Below are 24,031 nucleotides of genomic sequence, written 5' to 3'. Positions count from 1 at the left end.
TTTTTTTCTTTTTTTTCTTTTTTTTTAATGATATTAGAGTACTTGGGAAGTAGCTAGCCACCAACTTTTGCAAGGACAATGAAAAGTAACTGCCAACTACCGTAAGGACCGGTCGCTCTTTTGCATGGTTGGTCCGGATATTGCAAATACTGTAATGTAACACCCAACCTTGTTCCCTTAATTTGTAGTTTCCGTGAAGCCAAATGAGGGCCTGTAAACTTGGCATGGGATGTTAATTTAAAAGCAGCATTATCTTAAATAGAGGTGAACAACGAGTTCCGCAAAGGAATCCAATCGGAATAACAATTTGAAAGACATGCATGTCTAGCCCAATTGTTCTAAGATCTTAAACCAATTTTGGTTATCCTTGGCTCTTTAGCTACAATCTCGATCTTGAGCTGACACATTTGTCCCACTAACTAAGAGAGGATTTATTTTGTAAGCAAGCACAATGATGCCACCACAAACTTAAGTAAGTTTTGCTTCTAAAATTAAAACCTAAAGGCAACCAATGAAGTAATTGAGCTTGAGTTAGGCTGGGTAAAAGTTTGCTACCCTTGAATATTGGTGGGAAATTGGGGTTAAAATTTGGACAACTGACTTGTATAGTCTTTATATAGTCCAGATCCACAATAGATGCATGGTGGAATCCCAGCTCCCGTAGCTCGTACGAGCCTGCAATTAATTATATGTAAAGCCGTGAAGCTATAATAAACCACCTATCTCTCTCACACACCGAACGTCGTTTTGCTCAATTAGGTTAGGTCGATTCCCACTAAAATCAAACTACATGCAACCCAACAAGGAGGATTGACAGGACAAGACCAAATTGGCGCCTACGACTGAAAAGAACATAAAGGTTAGATGGGACCAAATGTTGATAACTCATGGTTAATTTGGGTCCACCCCAGCCGGTCTCATCAAAAGGTACATTGCCGGGAAGACGAAATGGTTTTAGAAGGCCATGTGGTAGCTCAAATGTCCCCATTCATAATCTTATAAATGCTTGTTTTTCCTCTTTTTTTTGTTATTTGAACATAGGTCTGGATGGTAGTGAGAGAGTACACATGTGAATTGTGGGTGCATGTGTGTCTTCGTGACTTTTACGTATCAAATTTGGATCATAACGCCAAATATGATCCGATCAGAGAGAATGAAGATTTTTCTTCTCATGCTCAACTCAAATCTTTCAAAAGAAAATTAGAAAATATTGGAAGAATTACGAAAGTACAGATTAAGTCAATTTTTTTATTAATGATAAAATAATTAAGGTATACAACCTCTATTTATAATGGTAAGATTTACCCTTGCATAATTCGGATCGGATGGCTCTTCGTAATTCTATTAGGACTCACTTTTCTAAAATAAACATCACTGGTAGAAATAAACTTGAAAAATCTAAAATTCTTCATGGGATAGATCTCGACTTCTATATCAACTTTATCTTCTGACGCTTCATCTGATTTTTTTTTTATTATTATTGAGAGATATACAAAGTCAAAATCTCATCTGAAAAAATTTTTTGGTTTAACTGATCCATTTTAGACTCCAAATAATGGAATTTGAGCTCAATCGCTAGGGTCATTGTCCCTTAAAATGTATGGCATCACATCATAAATCTCCAATAACTATTTTTAAAAAAAAAAATCATTTCAGTCGGATGTCGTATAATCAAGTTATTGTCTCCAAAAGTTTGGCTTGAGAATCAGCTTTTCGATGTGATGGATCTCGCTCATCGAGCATGTCCAGCTCTATTGTAGTAGCCAAAATACTCCACATTGAGTATAGAAATCCTCTAAGATCAAAATAACACGCTTTGAAAATGACCATTGCTGCATCACATTAAGTCTGTTAGTGTGGTGAATTTAAACAAAAATAATAAAAAAAAGAATACTTATGCAAAAAAAAGAAGAAAATGCCACGCAGTCATCCAGAGCAATATATAGATGGTGCATGAGAAATCAATGCAGGTATATATATATCCAAATTGAGATAAGATCCAAAGATTTCTCTTCGGATCCATTTGTGAAAGAGTAGAGTGAATGATTACACGAGTAATATTATAAGGTGTTGATTAGCCATACAGGTTTTCTCGTGTCATATGGAACTGCCCTTGGATTAACCATTGCTACATGATATGAAGCATGTTTAATATTGTGGATTTACATGGACTCGACATAAATTTTGCATCTTTAAAAAAGAAGAAGAAGAAGAAAATGACACGAAGCCAACCACTCTCACACGAAGGTAATGCATGAGCAATCAATGCGACATTATAAGGTGTTGATTATAATGAGGTGTTGATTAGTCAAAACAAACTTTCTCATGCCACATGGCACGAGATGGTTGGTCCGACCATATGAAATTCTTGTGGTGCCCTTGGATCCTTGCATGATATATCCATAAATTAATGGCATTTTTGTTCTTTTACAAGTCAATTTGCTTATGGACACTGTGATGGTTGTCTAATTTGATTCGTTTATTCTAATCAGGATTATGCTTGAGACAGCACAAGAGCATCTTTAGTTAGCAAATGCTCCAATGCCCGGCCTTGACATCTTAGACAGCTCTGCTCATAAACTTTTTAAACTAATGACCTTAGCCGTGGTAGGTTTGAAACCTTACTATAATCATTGTCCTCCTTTGCATAACAACAGCGACATCGCTAAACGCGCAAAAGATTCCTTTTACACGAACTTGATGGTACTGGAGACCGCTCATAAAGAAACAAACAAATGTCGCTTCAAGAACCCCTAAATTAGAAGGGACACAATGATTTTAATCCATATCATATCTTACAATGGAGCTTGCTTGAGAAATTGCCACAATTTGACCTCCATGTATCCAAGCTGGGACTCTGAAACGGAGGGATGTGATGCAATGCATGAGAAGTGTAGAGTTTGACCTATTGTATGGTGCCTTGTTTGCTGCATGAGAAGTTGCACATGCCAAAATTAAAGGTTCGATTTGGATGGATCAAATGTTTGTAGGGGTGGCGATCGGATCGGATCGGATCGGATATGAGTTAGAACAAAAATTCATTAACTCGAATTGGCATTGTTCATTCAACATCTCAAAAAGTTAGACCTAAATCCGTTCTATTTATTATTAAATTAAGTAGCTCAACCCGACCTGCATAAACCGTTTATTATACCGATCAAACCAAGCTAAATGAGTTAAACAAATTAAATAGAAGTGAAATTTTAACGGATTAAGCAGGTTTAAACAGATTAAATGGGTTAAGCGGGTCAGGTTAAGTAGGATAAAAATAAGTTAAGCAGATTTTGAATCGGTTGAACATATCTTAAATAGATTAACTAGGTCGAACCATAATCCGCTCTAATTATTAAATGGGTCAAGATGGGCTAAACGGGTTGATCCACTTATGATTCAAACCAATTTATATCAAATCTAGACCTACATAAAGTAGATCGTTCGTGAGTCAAATTGACGGATTAGATCTTAAATTGCCGCCTCTACGTGTATTTGTGGCGACATCAAGTTTGACCTTAATTTAATACCCACAATATTACCCTTGTAACATATTTGACCCTTAAATAATCAACCTACAGCAGAAATGGAATCAAATTGTTCGAGACCACATATGATCATCACCCAAGATTGGAGGAGGCTATCTTCCAAACAGTTGCATAGAGTACTTGCATCACTCCTTGAAGGCCTTCGATCTCAAGATCCACCATCATTTATCTTCATTTATAACTTGGAAGGATCTAAATATGTACCCATAATCTTTAGATATGATCAAGGATTGCCGAACCAATACCATATGCTGTACCAATCGGCGCCCAATCCGATTCGGTTCCGAGCCCATACCGAGAGAGAAAACTAGGCAGAATCAGAGAAGGAGAAGAGAAAGAGAGAGCAGCCGCGTCCTCTGTTTCGATTTGCCAACTTTACTTTTAAAATTTTAATTTTTTTCTACGGTTGCATCTCCTATTTAAAAATTCTCCTATCTTGGATGCTTCTACTTCAAGAGATTATTATAATTATTTTGTAATTTCTGATAGTTTTGATAACTCCATATAATCATAACATTCGTCTTATCTAAATATTTGATTACAACACCAGATATAATTTCTAAACCCATCTAACCATATAGCTAAGTGCATTTTCATTGTTCCTATCTTCACTCACTTTCTCAAGCAATCTTCCCCTTTTTTTTGTTTTTGTTTTTTCTCAACAGCACAAAGAAAGTGTTAATGATTTTTCCTCCCAAATGAAGCTAACAAGTCTCATATGGAGGACCCATGAACAAGATAGAGCTTGCGTATTGGGACGGACCGAAAGCTGAAGCCCGGGGCCCATGGTCCACTCCAGATATCGACAGGTTCTTCCGGAATCTCTGGCGAGAGAGATGAATGATTTCAGAGAGAGAGGGGGGGGGGGGGGGGGGGGGGGGGGGGGGGGGGGGGTGGGGGGGATGATTTTTAATATTTCTTCAATGATAGATCATTGGAGTTCACTATTTTAGACCTTATCCTTTTTTATTTTCTTTTCGTTGTCTATAGTCTATAGGCCAAATCTTTAGTGCAGTATGGTAGGATGAGGCGAAACTTTGAGATCTAGTATTAAAGCTGGTGGAAAGTTGGCTCGATTTTTCATCTTTTAGTCAGGGTTATCCAGATTTATTTAGAATTTGATATTTTTAGTGCTCAAGTCCAGACTGTAATTAGCTCTACTTATGATGTCTGAGAATATTAATCTCTTTTTTGTTTATTTTCCCCTAAAAAATCTTCAACAATTTTTAGGTTCTGTGAAACGTTGTAAGGGTAAATTTATATGATTTAAATAGCAATCTCTAAGCTCCTATAATCCACGCTAATAGATATAAACTCTATTCTCAAGCTTTCATCCCTCTTGTTTGTGGATGATGATGATTGGTTCAGGTTGTATGTGTTCTTTCGCAACGTTAACTACTGGACTATGCCTCAGCACAGCTCTCAAAGTACTTCACACTTGTCTTTTATTAGCCCACATAGATCTCGAAGAGACCATTGTGTGATCCAATATTTGAAGTCATGAAAGAAGGTGAATCGGAAAAGATACAACCCGGACCCGATAATGATATGCGAAAAAACAAAAACCTAATAGAATTCAGTAAAAACTGAAACTCCAAGATGTTCTTGTTTCCACTGAAGTCATAAGAATATAAACTATATTATGACCGAACAGTCTAAACTAGGTAAAAGTGGAAAAAATTGATTCACCACTTCGCATTTTGGGAAAGATCCACGATTCAGCTTAAAATTATGAAAACTCTCATAAAAGAGAAGATGACAAGAAAAGTAATTTCGCTCCGATCTATTTGCGCTGGATCTCTAACGGGCGTATAGCTGGGCTTGGCTTTCACTCCACGTCTTGTGCTAAAGCCTATCTGTCACGTTGATATGGATGGGCTTGGAGCAGGGACCGATGAGAAGTATGGGTGGGCCTCCATAAGGCTCTGCACACAAATAGGCCCGGGAGAGGCCCTAAGACGATCTGGGGCTGTATCTTATATGGGCCCAGCCTTTCTCTTGAATGGCGCAGACCCAGTTTTCCTTTGATCTCGATAATCTCTTGCTTACTAACCAAATTAAAGTGTTCAACTAATTTACCCAAATATTAAAACATAAACAAATGCAGTTACATTGTTCTAACCAGTTAATTGTAGTTAGAAAACATAATACTTTTATGTGCATACAAATGAACATGCACATTATAAAAGGTATATATATATATATATATATATATATATATATATATATATATATATATATATATATATATATATATATATATATATATATATATATATATATATATCTATGTCTGTGTGTGTTTTATATAATAAATCTACTAATGATATGTTAAAAACTATGACGTTTGTGCTGTAGATTGAATGCCCCGAAAGCTCGCACAAATTGAGCCTCGCTGCAACACTAGGTCATCAAGCTTTTGGTATGGCCAGTTATGTGGCTAACTATACTGTATTTACATTATGAGATTTTAATACATGTCTTCTGCTGCACCTTTTTTTTTAATATTTTATTTTTAAATTTTTATGGATGTATTTACACACGTTTTAAATAATTAATTCATCCGTTGTAAAAAAAAATATTTATATAATATTTTGTTTGATCGATTCTCTTTTTTTTTCTCACTAACTGAAACCAATGAAGAGATGATATCTGAAGATCTCGAACTAAGGTATTAAAACAATTCATGTCCTACATATATCACTTTGCAAGTGTCGACAAAACCCTCATGCAATAATAAATACAAATCCGAAGTAAAATCCTTCCTGTGACACATTTTCTAAAAACTGGATTATTTATGTTCTTTGAATTTACTGTGGATTAGGAAAGAACCAATTCTGAAGCTTTAAATGCTAACTGCATGCTATGATATTTGATATAATTTTTAATTTTTTAAAATATTTTCACTTAAATATAAAATAAAATTTTTATATTTAGACTTAGTTTAGCTCATTTGGCCCAACCAATCAAACATAAATATGATGAATTGAATAGAATTTTTCAAGCGATTTTTGTAGATGGCCGGTCAGTTTTAGAAAATAGGTTTATATCTCGGTTTCAGTTTTACCTCTAAATCGTCCCGACCCGACCTGATGCATACCCCTAGTTTTGTTCCGTGCTCTTTAAATAAATTAAGTATTAGAGAGGTTATTACTTTCTTAAATGTTTAGGTTTTACTCTCTCTTTTTTTTGTACTACAATAGCTCACGTCAGTCGTGCGTGAGTTCTACTAATAGCGTTAGAGAAAATAAGAATACATAAAAGTAGGAGAGCAATCTATCTCTGTCCACAAAACCTCCTCCAAGTGGTGAATAAAGAAGGAGGCGATCACCACTAAGGGGGTAGCCCAGCGGGAGCATGGCCTTATTTTTAACCAAGTGGTTCCGAGTTCGAAATGCATGGGCGTCAATTAAATTGTGGAGACCGGATGCTTCCTGTCTGGACACGGGGTCTGGAAGAGCGTATCGCTCTACTGGTATCCTTGGTGGTGCCAGGTGTGACGTACTCACACGTGGTATTCGTGTCGGAGCCCAGAGAGGTAACCGAACCGGGCCCACGGGTGGAGAGGGTATGAGTAAAACCGGCCGGGATGCCCAACATACGGTCATTTCTGCCCGCATCGAATATTCTTCTGGCGGGCTGGGGGCCCAGTAGGGGCTGCTACGTGGGGGTGGGCTTGCCCCTTCCTCCCCCCTTGCTCTTTTTGTAAACACATAGGCCACTTGAAACGAGTTGCAAGTTCTCTAAACACATAAGCCACCTGAAATGAGTTGCAGGTTCTCTAAATACATAGGCCACCTGAAACGAGTTGCAGGTTCTCTAAACACATAAGCCACCTGAAACGAGTTGCAGGTTCTCTAAACACATAGGCCACCTGAAACGAGTTGCAGTCAGCCACCAAGCTCCGGATGTCACTGAGTAGGGGGTGACCATCGCGTTGTCACCTAATGTCTTGGATCCACTCAGTCACCGTAATCGAGTCTCCCTCTAGGATGATGCAGCCTGCCCCTAGAATTTTCCTCGCATAGGTGATTCTCTCCCACGCTGCTCTGAGCTTCACTCCAATAGCAGTCATATCCCAGGTGCACCTCCCGCCCGCCACAATCAATTTGGAATTATGATTCTGGATCACAAACCTCGTACCTCTCCTTTCTCCACTCACTAAGGCGCTACCGTCAAAGTTTACCTTGAGGTGACCATGGGGTAGAAGCTCCAAAGAAACAAGAGTAACTCGGGGTACTGTAGTAGCAAGATGGGAGCCCCAGATGTCCCTAGCCCACTCCAGTGAAGATGGTCTGGTAGCGGCGATAATTTTCGTCGCCTGACAAGTAGCTCTGTCCACCACAGCCCTCGGGGATGCCCTCCAACCATGAAAGGCACAGACATTCCTGTCCAGCCAGATGTGATATGCTATATAAGCATAGGTGATGCCGCTATACAGAGTCCCTGGTCTCCTTGCCTGCCTCCTCAGGTGGTCTAGCAGATCTCCTGCTGACTCCACACCCTGCAGCAAGGAGCAGGGCGCCCTCTGCCACACCTACATGGCCTTGGGACACCCACGAAGGGCATCACTAATAGTCTCCTCTGCGTCCGGACAGTTCTCACACATCGGAGTAATCCGGACATCCCTACTTGTCAGCCCTCTGTGTCGGTAAACAGCCCCAAGTCACCTTCCAGATGAACAAAGCGACTCGGGGGGTGCACCGCATCCTCCATATCCACTTGCTCTGAATTTGTCGGGTGACTTCTCTATCCATCGGCTCCTGTAAATCACTGGATCTCACCCTCATCTGCCCTGTCGACACCCACAGTCGTCGGTCTCTCCTGGCCTCACCAGGGATCGGAGTCGTGAGGACCCTCTTGGCTAACTGCTCTCCGAAGACGTTCTGAATCAGTGCCTCGTTCCAGCAACCTCTGCCCGGACTAATTAGGTCACTGACTCTGCATCTAGCCAATCTCGTTGAATCCACCATTGTCGGCATCCTACCCAGTGGCTAGTCAGTCACCCAAGCATCCTAGAGGACATCTTGAGGTGACAATTTCATTACTTTTTCATGGAGAAGGCTAGGTGCTTGTGGGCCCTTCCTTGTTGCAGGTGCTTGTTGGACCCCATCTACATTTCTTGAGAAGGTGTTCCGTCTTCTTTCTCTACCAAAAGGAAATACAAAGGCAAGGGAGTCCTCGAATGAGTCTGTTCCTTTACGCCTGCTTATTCGTATTTTTCATTCATTCCTAATTTGCTCGTAGCTGCAGCCTACTTTATCATTCATTTTACCTACTGACATTCTTATATATAAGCTTGTTGAGAAGCCTTAAAAAAGTCTTTCTATTGTGCTAGAACTTGAGTGAATATGATCATAATCTCTACTGTTAAACATACATACACTGTAGATCTATTACGGATAGCGCAGTTGTTTATATTTCATTTTCTTCTTCAAAGCCAAGCTATTTCTATATATAACTTTCCTACTCAAACAATCTTATATTATAGTCTACATTCTCTTTCGAGGCTTTCGGACTTCCAATAGCAAAGTTTTCTTATCTTTTTACGGTTACCATATGACACCATTCATTTATCAAACTTTAGTACTTATGGCGCAAGTCAATCTCTTCAAGTGAACGAAAGCATATAAATCTCTGTAAGATGATGTTGCCAACAAAACAATAGTATCCAAAGAGAAGACAAGTTCTTCTTTGTTTTATCACTTAGGAGCCATGTAAGATAAAAATATCATGCATTATTTGAATGAGAGAAAGAAGTAAGAAATCTTTTTTTCAATAAAAAATCTTCTTTTCAATCACATCTAATTCCAGATCCAGACTACAGTCATTGGAATTATCTCTTCTCCAGAGTCTTAAAACTCTAACACAGCTGGAGTTACTGAAACCGGGCCTATCTCAGTAATCATATTATAAGTTCTGAGTTTGAGAATACCCATCCGAGTGCCATCTTTTTGAATCAAACTCGGGAGCAATTGTTACAGAGCTGCCAAGTAGACTAAAGTCCTATAGGCAATTCTTTCGTTATCTTGAGTCAATTTGATTTCATGTAACCCAACATCTTTGATCACCAGCAATTGGTGCTCTTTTCCATTCAACCAGTCACTCTGTATAGCCAGGATGAACTAGGTAGTGACTGACCATCAGCATTTTCCTATATATTATTCACATATCTTTTGGACTACATCTCACATGTAACTTTCTTTACAAGGTGCATGTTCGTTGTATAATTCAAATATGAATTGCTTTTGTTTCTTGGTGGTGGGTGCTGCAAACATGGCTAAAGGGAACGCATCTTCATGAATTGCTTCTGCAGTCCCATTTCAATTGATTTTGTTATGTAGTTTGACCATTTGTCTTTGATGATGATTGCATCTTATCAAACATCAATTTTCATCCAGACTTTGAGCCAACTTTTCTTTTTCTAAAATTAACAACATTATTTTTATATTTTTAAGGAATAAATATTTGAAGGTAACAACTGGTTCGTGATGAATTCCATTGATGATATACTAGAAAGTGATTCCCACCTTAGCTGGAAGAGGGGTTGGTAGGGACAGAAGGAAGGAAAGGAGGGGGGATCAGTTTGAGCAAATCTTGAACCATGATCGGCGTAACCGTCTCGAACCGCTTAGTTTACAGTGTTCTCAGCTGTACCGTCGGTGGACCGGGACGGTTCCGACAACAAAAGCAACACTGGCGACGGAGGAGAAGGAGAAGAAAAAAGAGGATAAGAGAGAGAAAGCGAGAGAGGAAGAGAGAGAGGAGAAGGAAGAGAAAAAGATAGAAGCCGATTAGTGGAGATTGGAGAGCCGCCGCATGAAAAAGGCAAGGCCAGAAAGCCGCTGCGTGGAGGAAGCGGAAGCCGAAGAGTCGCAAAAAATTTTATTTTTATAAAATTTTAAAAAATTATTCTTATAAAAAAATTATTATTATTTTTTGACAATACTTTTCTTCCTTCCTTCTTGGCAGTCAAACGAGTGTTTTCTGATGTTAACTACATCACATGGAAGTAGGGCGTGGTGAATTTTGTTAAAATCTTCGTGGCCCACATAAGTGGTACCAAACCCAGATCACGTTCCGCGTCCGCTAGAGGCCTTGAAAATAGAGCTGCACGTGGTCATTTTCCTGACAAAGCTGGCACGTGGTCATTGACAGTTGGAAATCCCTTTCGTATATTTGAACGAGGAAAATGTCAATGGCCTAATGTCTCTATCTTTTATTTCCGTATCGTTCCAACGTTTCGTTTTCCGTTTCACTAACGGCTACAACAAGGCATTGCGGTTTTCAAATAACTACGTCACGTCTGAGTATTCTATACAATATTTAAGCCCCGCCGTGTCTGCTGAGTGCTGGCCTGGACTTGTGGTTTAAATATAGACCACGTGGAATATGTCCTTGAGATACGAAGGAATCCAATGGGCCAATTCCATGCTTTAATCGGCTTTTACCTTTTACCTTGAATAATTCTCTAAGATGGTTGCATCATATCACCGTGTCCATGAACATCTCTGACATAACAAGAAAACAGCAGACCTTAATTGTAAACTCAATTTGATCTTATTATATTGTTCATTTAATACATCAAATGGTTTTATTTCTCTCAACATTTGAATTAATTGTTTTGCAGCCATTTAAAAATACTAAACTTCAAGATCTGTATACGTTCTAGTGGAACCAATAGTTTAACCTCACTATATCTACATTTTCATCATTTACATATTTTTTGTCATACTCATGGGCATGTCATTTTGTCTACTGGTGGCTGAGGTGAGTGAGAATTTATCTTTGGATGGCTAAATTGTTCTTCACTTAATATTGCTTTTAACAAAAATAGAGAGAAAAGTTATTAAATAATTTTTTTCAATATCATTGATTTTAAAATTATATATATATATCATTGATTTTCTTCCCTTCTTCTCTCCTTCTCACATTGACCTTGAGTTGCTCTTTATTACTGCCCTTGATGTAGCCTCCAGCACCTGCTACCTCTAGGAGGTTCATCAACGCCTTCTCCATCTTGAACTTCACTACAATAGAATTTTTTTTTCCTTCTCTGTCTCACTCTCGAATCCCTCCTTATCGATGCCCTTCATGTTGCAGTCGGTCCTATAAATTCCGGCAGGTCTATAACCGTGCCACCCTCCTCCTCTACCAGCCACCACTTCTCTTATCTTCTTCATCTTCTCTATCTTTCTCAATTCCTGCACCACCCCCGGCTTCCTTCTTATGGGTGTTCAAATTCTCACCATCGACGACTTCGATGTTGATCTTTTTGTTCCAAATATGCTCATCTTCATATATATTGAGTGCTCTAATACAACATGTGTTAAAAATATGTTTATACAGATGTTCTTTTCCTACCAACTCCTCCAAATATAAAAATTGGGTCTCATTATAAATCAACTATAGCAACTTAAGTTGCACTGGGATTTGTATTACGGTGACTCCAACCACAAAACTTCAAATGGCTTCTAAAATCAATATAGATCAGAAACCTGTCCTGCTCTACAAATTTGGATAAATGATTGATTTCAAATAGGAAAAGTCAAAATTTGCCTCAAATTTCTCTGGTCTATCAAGATCTGCTGCTGTCCAGTCCAAGCATAAAAAATTTGGAGAACTTGGACTAGAGAGTATCCGCTGTCCCCATCTTTTTAACAGGAGTTCATGCATTGAGTCCATACCGCCACATCGGCGGGGGGGCGGGGGCCATAATCCTCGCGCTGCTTTCACGGACGGATACCGGGCCGATTGGTTTGGCTTTCCCAAGGGCACTCCGGTAAAAACATTCAAAACCTTTCAACGCGGTATCTGCGTCCTGCTCGATCCCCGGGCAGGAGGAGATGATTTGGTGCGCACTCGGTTGGTACGCGCCGCTGGCCCTGCCCTGCTTCCAAACCCATTAAAAAATAAACACCGTCACCCCGCAATGTCCACGCCCTTTCACCAGTCCCACTCCTTCCCTTCCTCCCTCTCACTCTCTCCACCGCCAAACCCCTCGCCCGCTCTCTCCTCTCCTCTCCTCTCCTCTCCTCTCCTCTTCTCTTGTCCCCTCCAAGAATCAAGAAGAGAGAGCGAGAGCGAACGAGGGAGAGAGAGAAGCGATCGGGGGGTGATCGGGATCGATCGATTGCTGGATCTTGGGATGCGGTCCGGGGAGATGAAGTTCTCGGCGTTGGATCTGATGTCGGCCATCCTCACCGGGAAGTACCACGGGAAGGGGGTGCCGCCGGAGGTCCGGGGGATTGCCAGCAACCGGGAGCTGCTGGCGGTGCTCACCACGTCGGTGGCGTTGCTGCTCGGGTGCGCGCTCATGCTGCTCTGGCGGAGATCCGGCGGCAAGAAGGCAACCCCGGCGGTCGAGCTGTCGCGGCCGCTGGGGGTCGGGGAGGAGCCGGAGCAGGAGGTCGATGACGGGAGGAAGAAGATCACCGTCTTCTTTGGTACCCAGACCGGCACCGCGGAAGGGTTCGCCAAGGTTAGGGTTTCGATCCCGCCCCACTTCTTGAATCTATTCCCAAATAATAGTCCTAAAATTCCTGTCTTGACTAGTCTCTGACCGAGGAGGCGAGAGCTCGATATGAGAAGGCTGTCTTCAAAGTTGTTGATCTGGTGCGACCTTTTCCTTTTCTATATTGGATTTTTATGAGATGATTGGAGAATTCCTGGCCGCTTGATTGACTATTTGTGGTTTGATATTGATCCTTGGTCCTTTTTTGTTTGCCCCATTATTGGTAGGATGATTACGCAGCTGATGACGATGAGTACGAGGAGAAGATGAAGAAAGAGACCTTGGCGCTGTTCTTCATGGCAACGTGAGCTGTAATTTGTATGTTATTCTTCCTTTCCCCTACATTAGTTGTTTTTTTTATTAACCAACCATGGTTCGGAAATCACAGTTACGGAGATGGTGAACCAACAGATAATGCTGCTAGATTCTATAAATGGTTTACTGAGGTTAGAGAATATTTTGACTGCCTTTAGTGGAAGTTGTCTTCTCAGTGTTGTATTTTGCCATGGCGTCCTGAGGGCAGTGTCTGCTTGTTTGGTTTTAGGGGAAAGAGAGAGGGGTTTGGCTTCAGAATCTTCAATATGCTGTGTTTGGTCTGGGGAACAGACAGTATGAGCATTTCAACAAGGTTGGGATATAATATAATTATTTGTTTTGCCTGGTACTTTCGATTAGAAACATATTTGTGCTGATACACAATATGTTAAATGTGTTTGTGTTCTTATGGGGAAAATATAGGTCGCAAAGGAGGTGGATGAGATCCTTGCCGATCAAGGTACCTACTTAGTAGCTAGCTCTCTGCTCTTTCATCATATTCCGATGAGGACAATCGATATGAATTACTTTGGTTTGGGTTTTATTGATTTTTTTTGTCTGTGCCCTATTCATACGATTTTAAAGAAACTGATATAATAAGCTCCTGTGTGGTTCCACATTTTTAGAAAGCTGGTACCTAGAGCTCTTTATGGATGCTGTGCTTTCTTATGACACAGGAAAAGCCAATCAGCTATTCTCCTTTCAGATATCCTGATTTATGCTTGAGAAAGTTATGTGCTCGACCCACCCTAAATATTGACTTGGGCAGTCACACATGGCTCTGATGATGCCGTGTTCTTTGTCAAATATGCAGTGACACCTAATACATGACCAACTTGGGAGTAACCTTCCAAACCTCTCAAGAGAGTTAACATGAAACTCTGTTTTGATACAATGGAGAGAAGAGGAAAAAAAAGAAAAGGGATGAAAAGAAAATAACTCTCTCCTATTGTTTGGATGCACAAGAGAGAAGAAGAGAAATTTATTTGAACCATCCTGTTTTAGGGGCAAAAGAGAAATAGAAAAACTTATTTTGGTCTTCTAGTCTCTCTCTAGTCCCTCCACTTTTGGACAGAAAAAATGTGATTTTTGAGAGAAATAACTTCTCTCCTCATTTCTCTTCTACTCTCTCCATTTATCTCAATCCAACAAGGGCGTTCAAAAAAAATCTGCTGCAAGAGGTTGTGGCCTCAACAATTCTGACAGATCTTTCATTTAAATAAAACATGATGCAAATACAAGTATATTACATAGTAGAATCTAATCATGTTTCACTGTCAAACTGGCCCTGAGATGCAGAGATCTAGTTCTTACTACCAAGATAAACAAATCTTATTTCCAGTATAAACATTCTCAATATTTTTACATCTACTTACTTATACGTGGCTTTCTGATGCTGTCCATGATATGTGATCAAGAAGCATAGAATCTGACTAACATGTCTGTATTAATTATTCATTTTGAAGTTGAAAATTTTGATTCAAGTAATAAATCTATCATTTTTTAACAGTCTTTTATGATAGAAATGGAGTAAATGAAACTTTATTGCATGAATTATGGACAATCTTTTACATTTATATGATTCATGATTTTTAAGGGGTCTTGACATGTTGTGAGGAAAATTTGGGGTTTAGAAATTATCACAGCTTGGGTAAATCGTATGTGCGCTTGGATCCAGCCAATCTTGTTTTCAGATATCTAGTGTATGTTCTATAGTGCTTTAGTTAATCCGACGGACAGACTGAGAGTATCCTCTAATTGTATTTGTGCGGTGCAGTGAATGTCATCTGTTGCAATTATCAAGGTTTGAAGGAAAAGAACTTCAACAGAACTAATGAGCCTTTAGACCAAAAGTGACTGAAATTGCCTTTACTTTAATAGTCTAGCTGAGAAACAGAAACATTAGATGCTGTCGCTCAAAGATTTAGGCCCCATTTGGTAAAGCTTTTGGAGGGCAAGAAAGCACTTTTTGGCCTTTCAAAAGTACTTTTGGATGATATAGTGGCATGCGATAAAAAATTAGCAAGCTATTTTGGTTTTGCTAGAAAGCTGAAAAGGTCTACTTGGGAAAAACTTTATTTTGGAGCTTTTCTCCAAAAGTGTCTTCTAACCAATGTCGAAAAGCTGTTTTGATTTTAATAAAATTTTTTGATGACCAAAATGCCCACCAACAAATCTCATGATTACATCTTATATCATATCATATCATAATATATTATTATACTATAAATATAATATAACATAATAATAAATTAAAAATATATTATGTTGTATTATATTATATTGTTATATTATAATAGTATAATCTATAATATCATTATAATAATATTATACTATTATTAATAATAATAATACTAATAGTAACAATACTAATAATAGTAATAGTACTAATAACAGTAATAATACTAATGACAGCAATAATACTAATAATCCTAATAATGGTAACAATACTAATAATAGTAATAGTACTAATCATAGTAATAGTACTAATAATAGTTATAATTCTAAAATAGTAATAATACTAATAATAATAGTTATACTACTAATAATAGTAACAGAACTAATAATAGTAATATAAATAAAAATAGTAATAATACTAAAAATTATAATAATAATAAAAATAGTAATAATATGAATAATAGTAATAGTACTAATAATAATAGTACTAATAATAGGAATAATACTAATAATAGTAATAGTACTAATAATAGTAATAATACTATTAATAATAATATTAATAATCGTAATAATACTAATAATAGTAACAATACTACTAATAATCGTAATACTACTAATAATAGTAATAATATTTATATATATGTGTGTATCCATATCCATATATATATATATATATATAGATATATATCTATATAAATATAAATATGTATATATATACACACACACACACATATATGTCCATATATGTATATATGGACATATATATTATTAATATCATAATTTTATATTATTATTATTATTATTATTATTATAATAGTTATATTATGATAATATACAATATTATTATTATTATAATATCATTTTATACGACTAATAATATAAATGATATTATATTATATGATTATATTATAATAATGTTATATTATTACAAAGTATATATAATAATATTTAATAATAATATAATACAATCTATTATTAGATTAGATTCTAATCCATTATATTATATTATATTGTTGTATTATATTACAATATTATTATATTATATATTATGTTATAATTATAATAATATTATATTGCATTCTAGTAATATTGTTCTATTAATAATACATTACTATATCATATCATATTATGTTATATTATTATGCTGTAGTATTCAATATTATATTACACTATATTATAATAATATTATACAAAAATAATAATATTTTAATATATAATATTATATTGTATTATATTCCACTATGCAATACTTGCAATATCCTTTATTGTCATTTCATCATACCAAAAACACTTTCTTATTTTGGTTACCAAATATATGTTAAAGTTTCACAATACTTTACAAATGTGTTACCAAATAGCAAATAACTTTTAATAGAAACTCTACTTCCGAAGGCTTTACTTTCTGAAAATTCTACTTCTAAAAGCTTTACTGCTAATAGCAATCCCAAATAGGGCCTTAGAACTGTTCCCTTTTAGGGGCTTCAGCCGAATCAAGTCATTGAAGCATGTCACGATCTGAAATGAAAATTATCTATCACTTTAAGTTAATTTTGGCATATGTTGTTAATATTTTTTTCATATCTGAAATTTTGATGTCTTCTCATTCAAATAGAATGTCGAAATAGAAAAAGAAATGGAAAAGGTTCGCATCAAGGGAACCATCCCTCCTGAGATCCTTTTCGAGGGGGATCAATCTTCCTAGTTCTCCAAAGGAATAACACTCTTAATTTGAATTCTCTTTATAAACATGTATAGTGTACAGAAATAACTACCTCTTAATAACAACTCATATATAAGAAACACTAAACTAATACCACTAGTACCAAATTCTGATGACTAATTTTAATATAATCACTCCAAATAAAATGAGTACATAAAATTCCACCACCCTTTAAGCAACCATGTCTTCACAATTGGGTTTTTGTGCTTTAGCGGAGGAGGCCAGCCAACCTCCTCATCTTTGTAGGAATTTGATGGGACTTTTCTTCCTTGCCACGTAAGAGTAATGCTTGCTATAATTTGGATTAGCATCTCAATCTTTGATGCCTCCATCTTGCCTCCATAAATGTTGATGACATAGATTGGAGAATCCCTGAAAATGGTATGGTTCATCTTCCTCCTGCTAACAATTTCGATGGCTTTTTAATCATCTTCTTGATGTTTCTCAAGCCTTCATCAAATTGTTGCTGTTCCCCCAGCATGTTCTTCAAGCATTCCCTAATTCCCCAATCTGCTTCAATCGCTTTCTTAACAAGGACTTTGATCTCATTTAAATCATCAAAGATCTCCAGTAAAATACCATGCTGCTCAATCGCTTTCTCTGATACCAATTGATGCATGCCTAATTCAAATAGGAAAAGAAATGGAGAAGGTTCACTTTGAGGGAAACCAAACCTTCTAAAATCCTCATCGAAGGGGATCGATCCTCCTAGTTTTCCAAAAGGACACTCCTAATCTGAATTCTCTTTACATTTATGGTCATACAAACAAACATATGTAGTTTACAAAAATAACCACCTCTTAATAAATGCCCATACATAAGAAACATTAGAATAACTACATATAACTAACCTCTAGTCCCAAACTCTGATAATTAATCTTAATAAAATAACTTCAAATAAAATGAGTACGCAACAAATTTTCTCAGCCAAATTTTCTGAGGTTTGATTATGTAAAATATCCCTGCTATAACATGTAGTTCCTAGGCTCTTATGAATCCAATCAGGATTTTGTAGGAAAAATTTATTAATCACTCGCTTGTGCATTTCTGTTTCTTATTAGTAGTTTGTCATTCTTTTGATTGGTTGCTTTTCATTTTTGGTGGAAGAACAAAAATAAAACAAGTTGACTACACATTGATGCTTCTATTGGTTGGAGCAGTCAACTTCATTTTTTGAAATTTTACCATACGTAGTAAATACTGTTTGAGTACCTCTGTAACTTGGGAGTTAGAGAAGCTTATGTAGATTATCTGATTGCTGGGTCATGCACAATACAATTTACATAAGGTGTTCTTCTGTATGTCTTGTTCCCTTTTCTTCACTTGTTAGTGAAATTAATTTTGTTTGTTACTGCAGGTGGGAAACGCCTAATTCCAATTGGCCTTGGAGATGATGATCAGTGCATTGAGGATGACTTTGCTTCATGGTATGAATAACATTATATTAGCAAGTGTTTGAAAAACGAGGGGCTTCATGCTACCCACATAAAACAAACTTTGCCTCCAAACATAATTGCAAAATATATTCTTGACTAAATCTACTCTATGATTGCTTTCAGGAAGGAGCTGGTGTGGCCGGAGTTGGATCATTTGCTTCGAGATGAAGATGATGCACCTGGTGCATCTACCCATTACACTGCTGCCATACCTGAATACCGGGTTGTGTTCCTTAACAGTGCAAATGCATTACATATGGAGAGGAACTGGAGTCTTGCCAATGGACATGCTGTTCATGACCTTCAACATCCTAGCAGGTATTAGAGAAATGTCGATGTTTATGCCAATATTTTCTACTATCAGGACCTGCTGCATGTGTAGTTAAGAACCTAACATGTGCTAGTTTTCAACTTTGAAGAGCTAATGTGGCTGTGAGGCGGGAGCTACATACACCAGCTTCTGATCGTTCCTGCATTCATCTTGAGTTTGACATTTCTGGAACTGGACTTGCGTAAGTTTCCTCATATTTGCTTCACACATGTATCGAAAGCAATTTCTACCCCTTTCAGTCTGCTTCCTATAGTGCAACTTTTCTTTATCATAAAAATTATTATCTTGATGTGCATCGCATCATCTAATTTTAGCCATACATCTGTACAAGGAATGAGTGCTCAATTCATTTTGCTTTCTAGAATTGCTTCATGGTGCTATATGTTTATCGTCAATTCCTCTGTATGCTTTATGTTTTCTTATATATGAGTTTCTTGCTGTCTAAACAATTAAAATGTTTCAGCATGTTATCTTTTGTTTGATGTGAGTTAATGATTTTATGTTGAACCAGAAATATTTGATGCATAACCACATAGTCTACAATTCTGTTTTCTGAATGTCATATATTACATTTACTCATGTCATCTTATTGGATCCTGTCAATTAATTACTTTTTATATTTTGTTATGGTATTCTTGATGAAAATTTGGAATAATCATTTTATTCTTTTTTAAAACATAATATCTCCTGACAGTTTCCTGCTAGTAAAATATTTATTCTTTTACTTGGATAATCTCGAGTCCTGTCAATTTAAACCTTCTTGTTACAATATAATGCTCCAGAATCCATACTTTTTTTGAATGCTGCTCAAACTTATAGAGTATGCAGAAGCTATCATCATAAGTAGTTGCTCACCTTGGGGAATATCTCATATGTGAAATGTCAGGTATGAAACTGGAGACCATGTTGGTGTTTATTCAGAGAATTGTGTTGAGATTGTGGAGGAGGCTGAAAGACTATTAGGTTATTCATCAGATACATTCTTCTCCCTACATGCAAACAAAGAGGATGGCACGCCATTAAGTAGCAGCTCTCTGCCGCCTCCTTTCCCATCTCCTTGCACTTTGAGAACTGCGCTTGCTCGATATGCTGACCTTCTAAATTCACCAAAGAAGGTCTTTTTATTGTGTATAATTTACATTTTTAGGCTTTCTACTTCAAAACTCTTCAATTGATTCTTTATTTGTGTATGTATAATGTATCTTCAGGCTGCTTTAGTTTCTCTAGCTGCCCATGCTTCTAATCCAAGTGAAGCCGAACGATTAAGATATCTAGCTTCTCCTGCAGGAAAGGTTGGTATTATTTCACAGGAAATTGAATGCTTCTACTGTTATTGTCAAAATTTGGTTGACATGTAACTTTTGGTTTCAGGATGAATATTCTCAATGGATAGTCGCAAGTCAGAGGAGCCTTCTTGAAGTTATGGCTGAATTTTCTTCAGCCAAGCCTCCTCTAGGTGTTTTCTTTGCAGCTATAGCTCCTCGCTTGCAGCCTCGATATTATTCTATATCATCTTCTCCAAGGTGAGCACTATGTCATGATTGTTGTGTTCCATTTATTGTATTGTTTTGCTCATGTTAGTGCTAAATTAGTCATTATGCTATGCAGGATGATACCTTCTAGAATTCATGTCACATGTGCATTAGTGCATGGACCAACACCAACAGGAAGGATTCATAACGGAGTTTGTTCAACCTGGATGAAGGTATCTAACTATTTAACATATAATTATACATGCTTTCAGATTTTGAAATTAACTTAGGTGCCCCTAAAAGTTTTCGATGAATAGAAAGGTCAAAGTTGGACTCTTGATATAACCGGAGCTTCAAATATATTTGCCAACTCGAAATCTAGTTATGGATATTTTAGGTGTATCCTTAGGATCTAACATTCTTTAACCTGCCATGGTGCTCTCCATCTTTAATTACATAATTCTAAAGTTCATTGAGCATGTAGCTTCTTTGTTCTCCCAACCTTTGACTGGTGTACCTCAACTGATTGCTGGCTTCTCTGCTGTTTGTGATGGCCTTTCACAAACATGTCATGATTTGATTCATTTTCACAGGACATCTGCAGTCATCATTGTATTTAGCGATTTATGATTCTTAAATAACACCAACTTATCCCACTCTCTTTACAAAGATAGCGAATATTTACCCTTCATTTGCAAGGAAAAGGGAAACAGCAAGAAAAACAATTATAACTGTGTATTGCTGTTTTTTCTCTCCCATCTGTTCTTGTGAGACACTTAGTTGTGCGAAAGGATCTGGAAAGAACATCAGATCTAGCTCTAAGTAAGAATTCTTGGTGATTGAGGAGTCATAAAGCCAAGTCCAAATAGTTGGGACACGGCTTGGATAGTTTTGGACCTTTTGGTTATTTCTTGCTGTGGCACACTTTTCTTGTCAGTCCAATTTACCACTTTTGATTAAGATACAGTTGAAAGTATTTTTTTAAAAAAGAATGTCTTCCTGAATGTTATCAAAATTAAAACCTTTTCTTCTGTGCTAATTGAAAATATGACATGCAACTGCTTCATACAAGAACTAAACAGCAGGTTAGAATTGTCATAAAAGCTTGGAGTGCATGAGGGTTGGCGAATTATGGTCCTGGCCAACCTCTGGCTTCTTGTTATTTTAATTGTATTCTGTTGCCTGTATTAAGTTTGTCTTTGTTATTTTGGTCTTGTATGATATGATTCTCATTTCATAATTGATTCTAATTGCTTTAGATTGTCTGTCCATTATCTTCCTCCCTTCCTCTCTCCCCCCCTCCCTCTCTGTATGGAAAGATTAGACCAGGAATAATCAATTTAATTCAGAAAATGAAACAGCTACTCTTATGGGTCGATTATCAGATGATGAGATGGCTTGTAGCCTAAACTAGCACTTTGCATTTTTACAGAATTCAGTCCCATTGGAGGAGAGCCAAGAATGTAGCTGGGCTCCTATTTTTGTCAGACAATCAAATTTTAAATTGCCTGCAGATAACTCTGTGCCAATTATCATGATTGGACCTGGCACAGGACTGGCACCCTTTAGGGGTTTCTTGCAGGTTGGTTCCATAACTGATGCTTTCATAGATAGTCTTGGGTTAGATAATGGCCTTACAGTGTCAGCTACCTCCACTTTGGTATCTCCAGGAAAGGTTGGCACTCAAGGAGTCTGGAGCTGCACTTGGCCCTGCTATTCTCTTCTTTGGATGCAGGAACCGTAAAATGGTAATTTGTAATAAATCTAACTTCTACTCAATGTACAATTGGTATTACAGATATCACTTGTGTTGCCTTTTCAAACAACTTCTTACAAATTTCAGCTGGTTTAATTTGACGAGCACCATGCAGGACTTCATTTACGAGGATGAGCTGAACAATTTTGTAAAAGCAGGGGCGTTGTCTGAGCTAATTGTTGCTTTCTCTCGTGAAGGTCCAGCCAAAGAATATGTGCAGCACAAGATGGCTGAGAAGGTTGAACAATAATTCTACTGCTTCTGCTGGTTCTTCATGATGCCTGACACCCCAAAGAGAACTTTTTGCAACTTATTTTGATATCAATCTCTTTTCCGCCTTGTTTTCAGGCTGCAGTTATCTGGGACATCATCATTTCCAAGGGCGGTTATATATATGTTTGTGGTGATGCTAAAGGCATGGCTAGAGATGTCCACCGAGTTCTTCACACCATACTTCAAGAGCAGGTAAGGAAAAAAAAAAAAAAGATCCTGCACTGGTTCAAAACCTGGTAAAAAAAAAAAAAAGATATTGCATTGGTTCAAAACCCATTGGTTTCATTGAACTCTCAATTAGCATGAAAGATTGATGATACAGTCTCTGAAATTGAATTGCTGAAGTCGCTTGCTTTCCTCTTTGAACCTACTGGGCTGGTTCTTGTGATGTTAGCGAACCTGATACACTTGTTTCACTTGATTACCTAAACCACTTGGAGTTCATATGCTCTGCCGATCATAGCTATGTTGACCCGAATATTTCAACTTCTGGGTGGAACAGTGCTCCTTGCCACCCTCTGGTTATGCAATGAAGTAACAATTCTCTGGAAATGATATTCTTTTCTCTAAAGCAGTGCCTTGGAATTGGATTTCAGGGGTCTCTGGATAGCTCTAAGGCTGAGAGCGTGGTGAAGAATCTGCAGATGGAAGGGAGGTACTTGCGTGATGTGTGGTGAGCTTCCCGTGAAACGGCTTCCAGTGGATTGTTTAAAGCTCAAGCACTTGACTGCCGTACACAGGGATTCGAAACAGAGTTTCCAGTGGGTGGCATTTCACTGTGTCCCTATGTCGCAACTTAGGAAGTACATGTTTGTCTTTAATTATGATTTTCCGATCCTCTAACAAGGATTTTGCTGTGTAATATAATATCTCCTCTATTTTTCGGCAGGAATATTCATCGGAGAAGAAATAAGAGTGCACTCACTTTGTAGTTTCTTGATAGAGGCGACCCCTACGGTCGGAATGCGGAAGACTTCTATATCAGCCTTTAGTAATTATGTATAATTCAAACAATGTTGCTATAAGATCATTTTAATAAAGAGATGGTGGTGATGTTGAACTTAAAAGGTCGCAATAGGTGAGGTTAGGTTTGAACTGAGAGAAACCAGGTTCAGGTCCGAAAATATAGTAAAGAAAAACCCAAACCTGCCCCATCCATGGTGGGGTTACACAATCTATTTATTTTATGTAAATTGATATCCATGCATGAATCCGTTTAAATTCACTCATTAACTCTATATACGTATATAGGCACATTCACACATTATATATAGAGAGAGAAGGAATTGCAGAGGTGCGGTGATGGTAAGGGAAGGACGATAATGGAGCTGCGAGATGCAACAAGAACTGCATGCAGACATGCATGACACGTATTACAGAGGACGTAGTGTTAAAAGGTATTACATACGCTACTACTGTTTAGAAATCTAATCAAGGATGTCATCATGAAGAGATTTTTGAAACATAAAGGGGTACCAACCAAGCAAACTATCGTTT

At 37.5% G+C, this 24,031-nt stretch overlaps 1 protein-coding gene across 3 annotated transcripts; it reads left to right on the top strand.

Moving 5' to 3' along the window:
* The first annotated feature begins 12,151 nt into the window (after nt 1–12,151).
* On the top strand, nt 12,152–23,601 carry LOC120111284 (NADPH--cytochrome P450 reductase-like). Of its 3 annotated transcripts, none has more exons than XR_005512401.3 (19): nt 12,368–13,020; nt 13,095–13,154; nt 13,281–13,357; nt 13,442–13,499; nt 13,598–13,681; nt 13,792–13,828; nt 18,624–18,693; nt 18,826–19,020; nt 19,122–19,214; nt 19,920–20,148; nt 20,242–20,325; nt 20,405–20,556; nt 20,642–20,738; nt 21,938–22,087; nt 22,176–22,253; nt 22,377–22,499; nt 22,610–22,726; nt 23,131–23,295; nt 23,424–23,601. XR_005512401.3 is itself a non-coding variant. In XM_039127877.3 (18 exons), the coding sequence occupies exons 1-18, from the start codon at nt 12,472–12,474 to the stop codon at nt 23,209–23,211; spliced, it is 2,334 nt and encodes a 777-aa protein (XP_038983805.3). In that variant the 5' UTR covers nt 12,152–12,471; the 3' UTR covers nt 23,212–23,601. The 3 variants fall into 3 exon arrangements, 1 of the variants encoding a protein (XP_038983805.3); XR_005512400.3 differs by having other exon boundaries at nt 12,369–13,020; nt 23,131–23,337; XM_039127877.3 differs by having other exon boundaries at nt 12,152–13,020; nt 23,131–23,601.
* Nucleotides 23,602–24,031: the final 430 nt, after the last annotated feature.

This window comes from Phoenix dactylifera, chromosome 11 (genome assembly GCF_051530095.1).
Source record: "Phoenix dactylifera cultivar Ajwa chromosome 11, Ajwa_hap1_PhDact_Kaust_v1.1, whole genome shotgun sequence".
NCBI classification, from domain to species: domain Eukaryota; kingdom Viridiplantae; phylum Streptophyta; class Magnoliopsida; order Arecales; family Arecaceae; genus Phoenix; species Phoenix dactylifera.
The sequence above is the reverse complement of the archived record's forward strand: the minus strand, read 5'-3'. Positions and strand labels throughout refer to the sequence as shown.

What these genes read in the sequence shown, in the direction of transcription:
- LOC120111284 (XM_039127877.3), top strand. Translation starts at nt 12,472, where the DNA reads ATGTCCACGCCCTTTCACCAGTCCCACTCCTTCCCTTCCTCCCTCTCA. An exon ending in TTCTAAATTCACCAAAGAAG is followed by an intron (nt 20,149 to 20,241) that starts GTCTTTTTATTG and finishes ATGTATCTTCAG; the next exon opens with GCTGCTTTAGTTTCTCTAGC. An exon ending in ACACCATACTTCAAGAGCAG is followed by an intron (nt 22,727 to 23,130) that starts GTAAGGAAAAAA and finishes ATTGGATTTCAG; the next exon opens with GGGTCTCTGGATAGCTCTAA.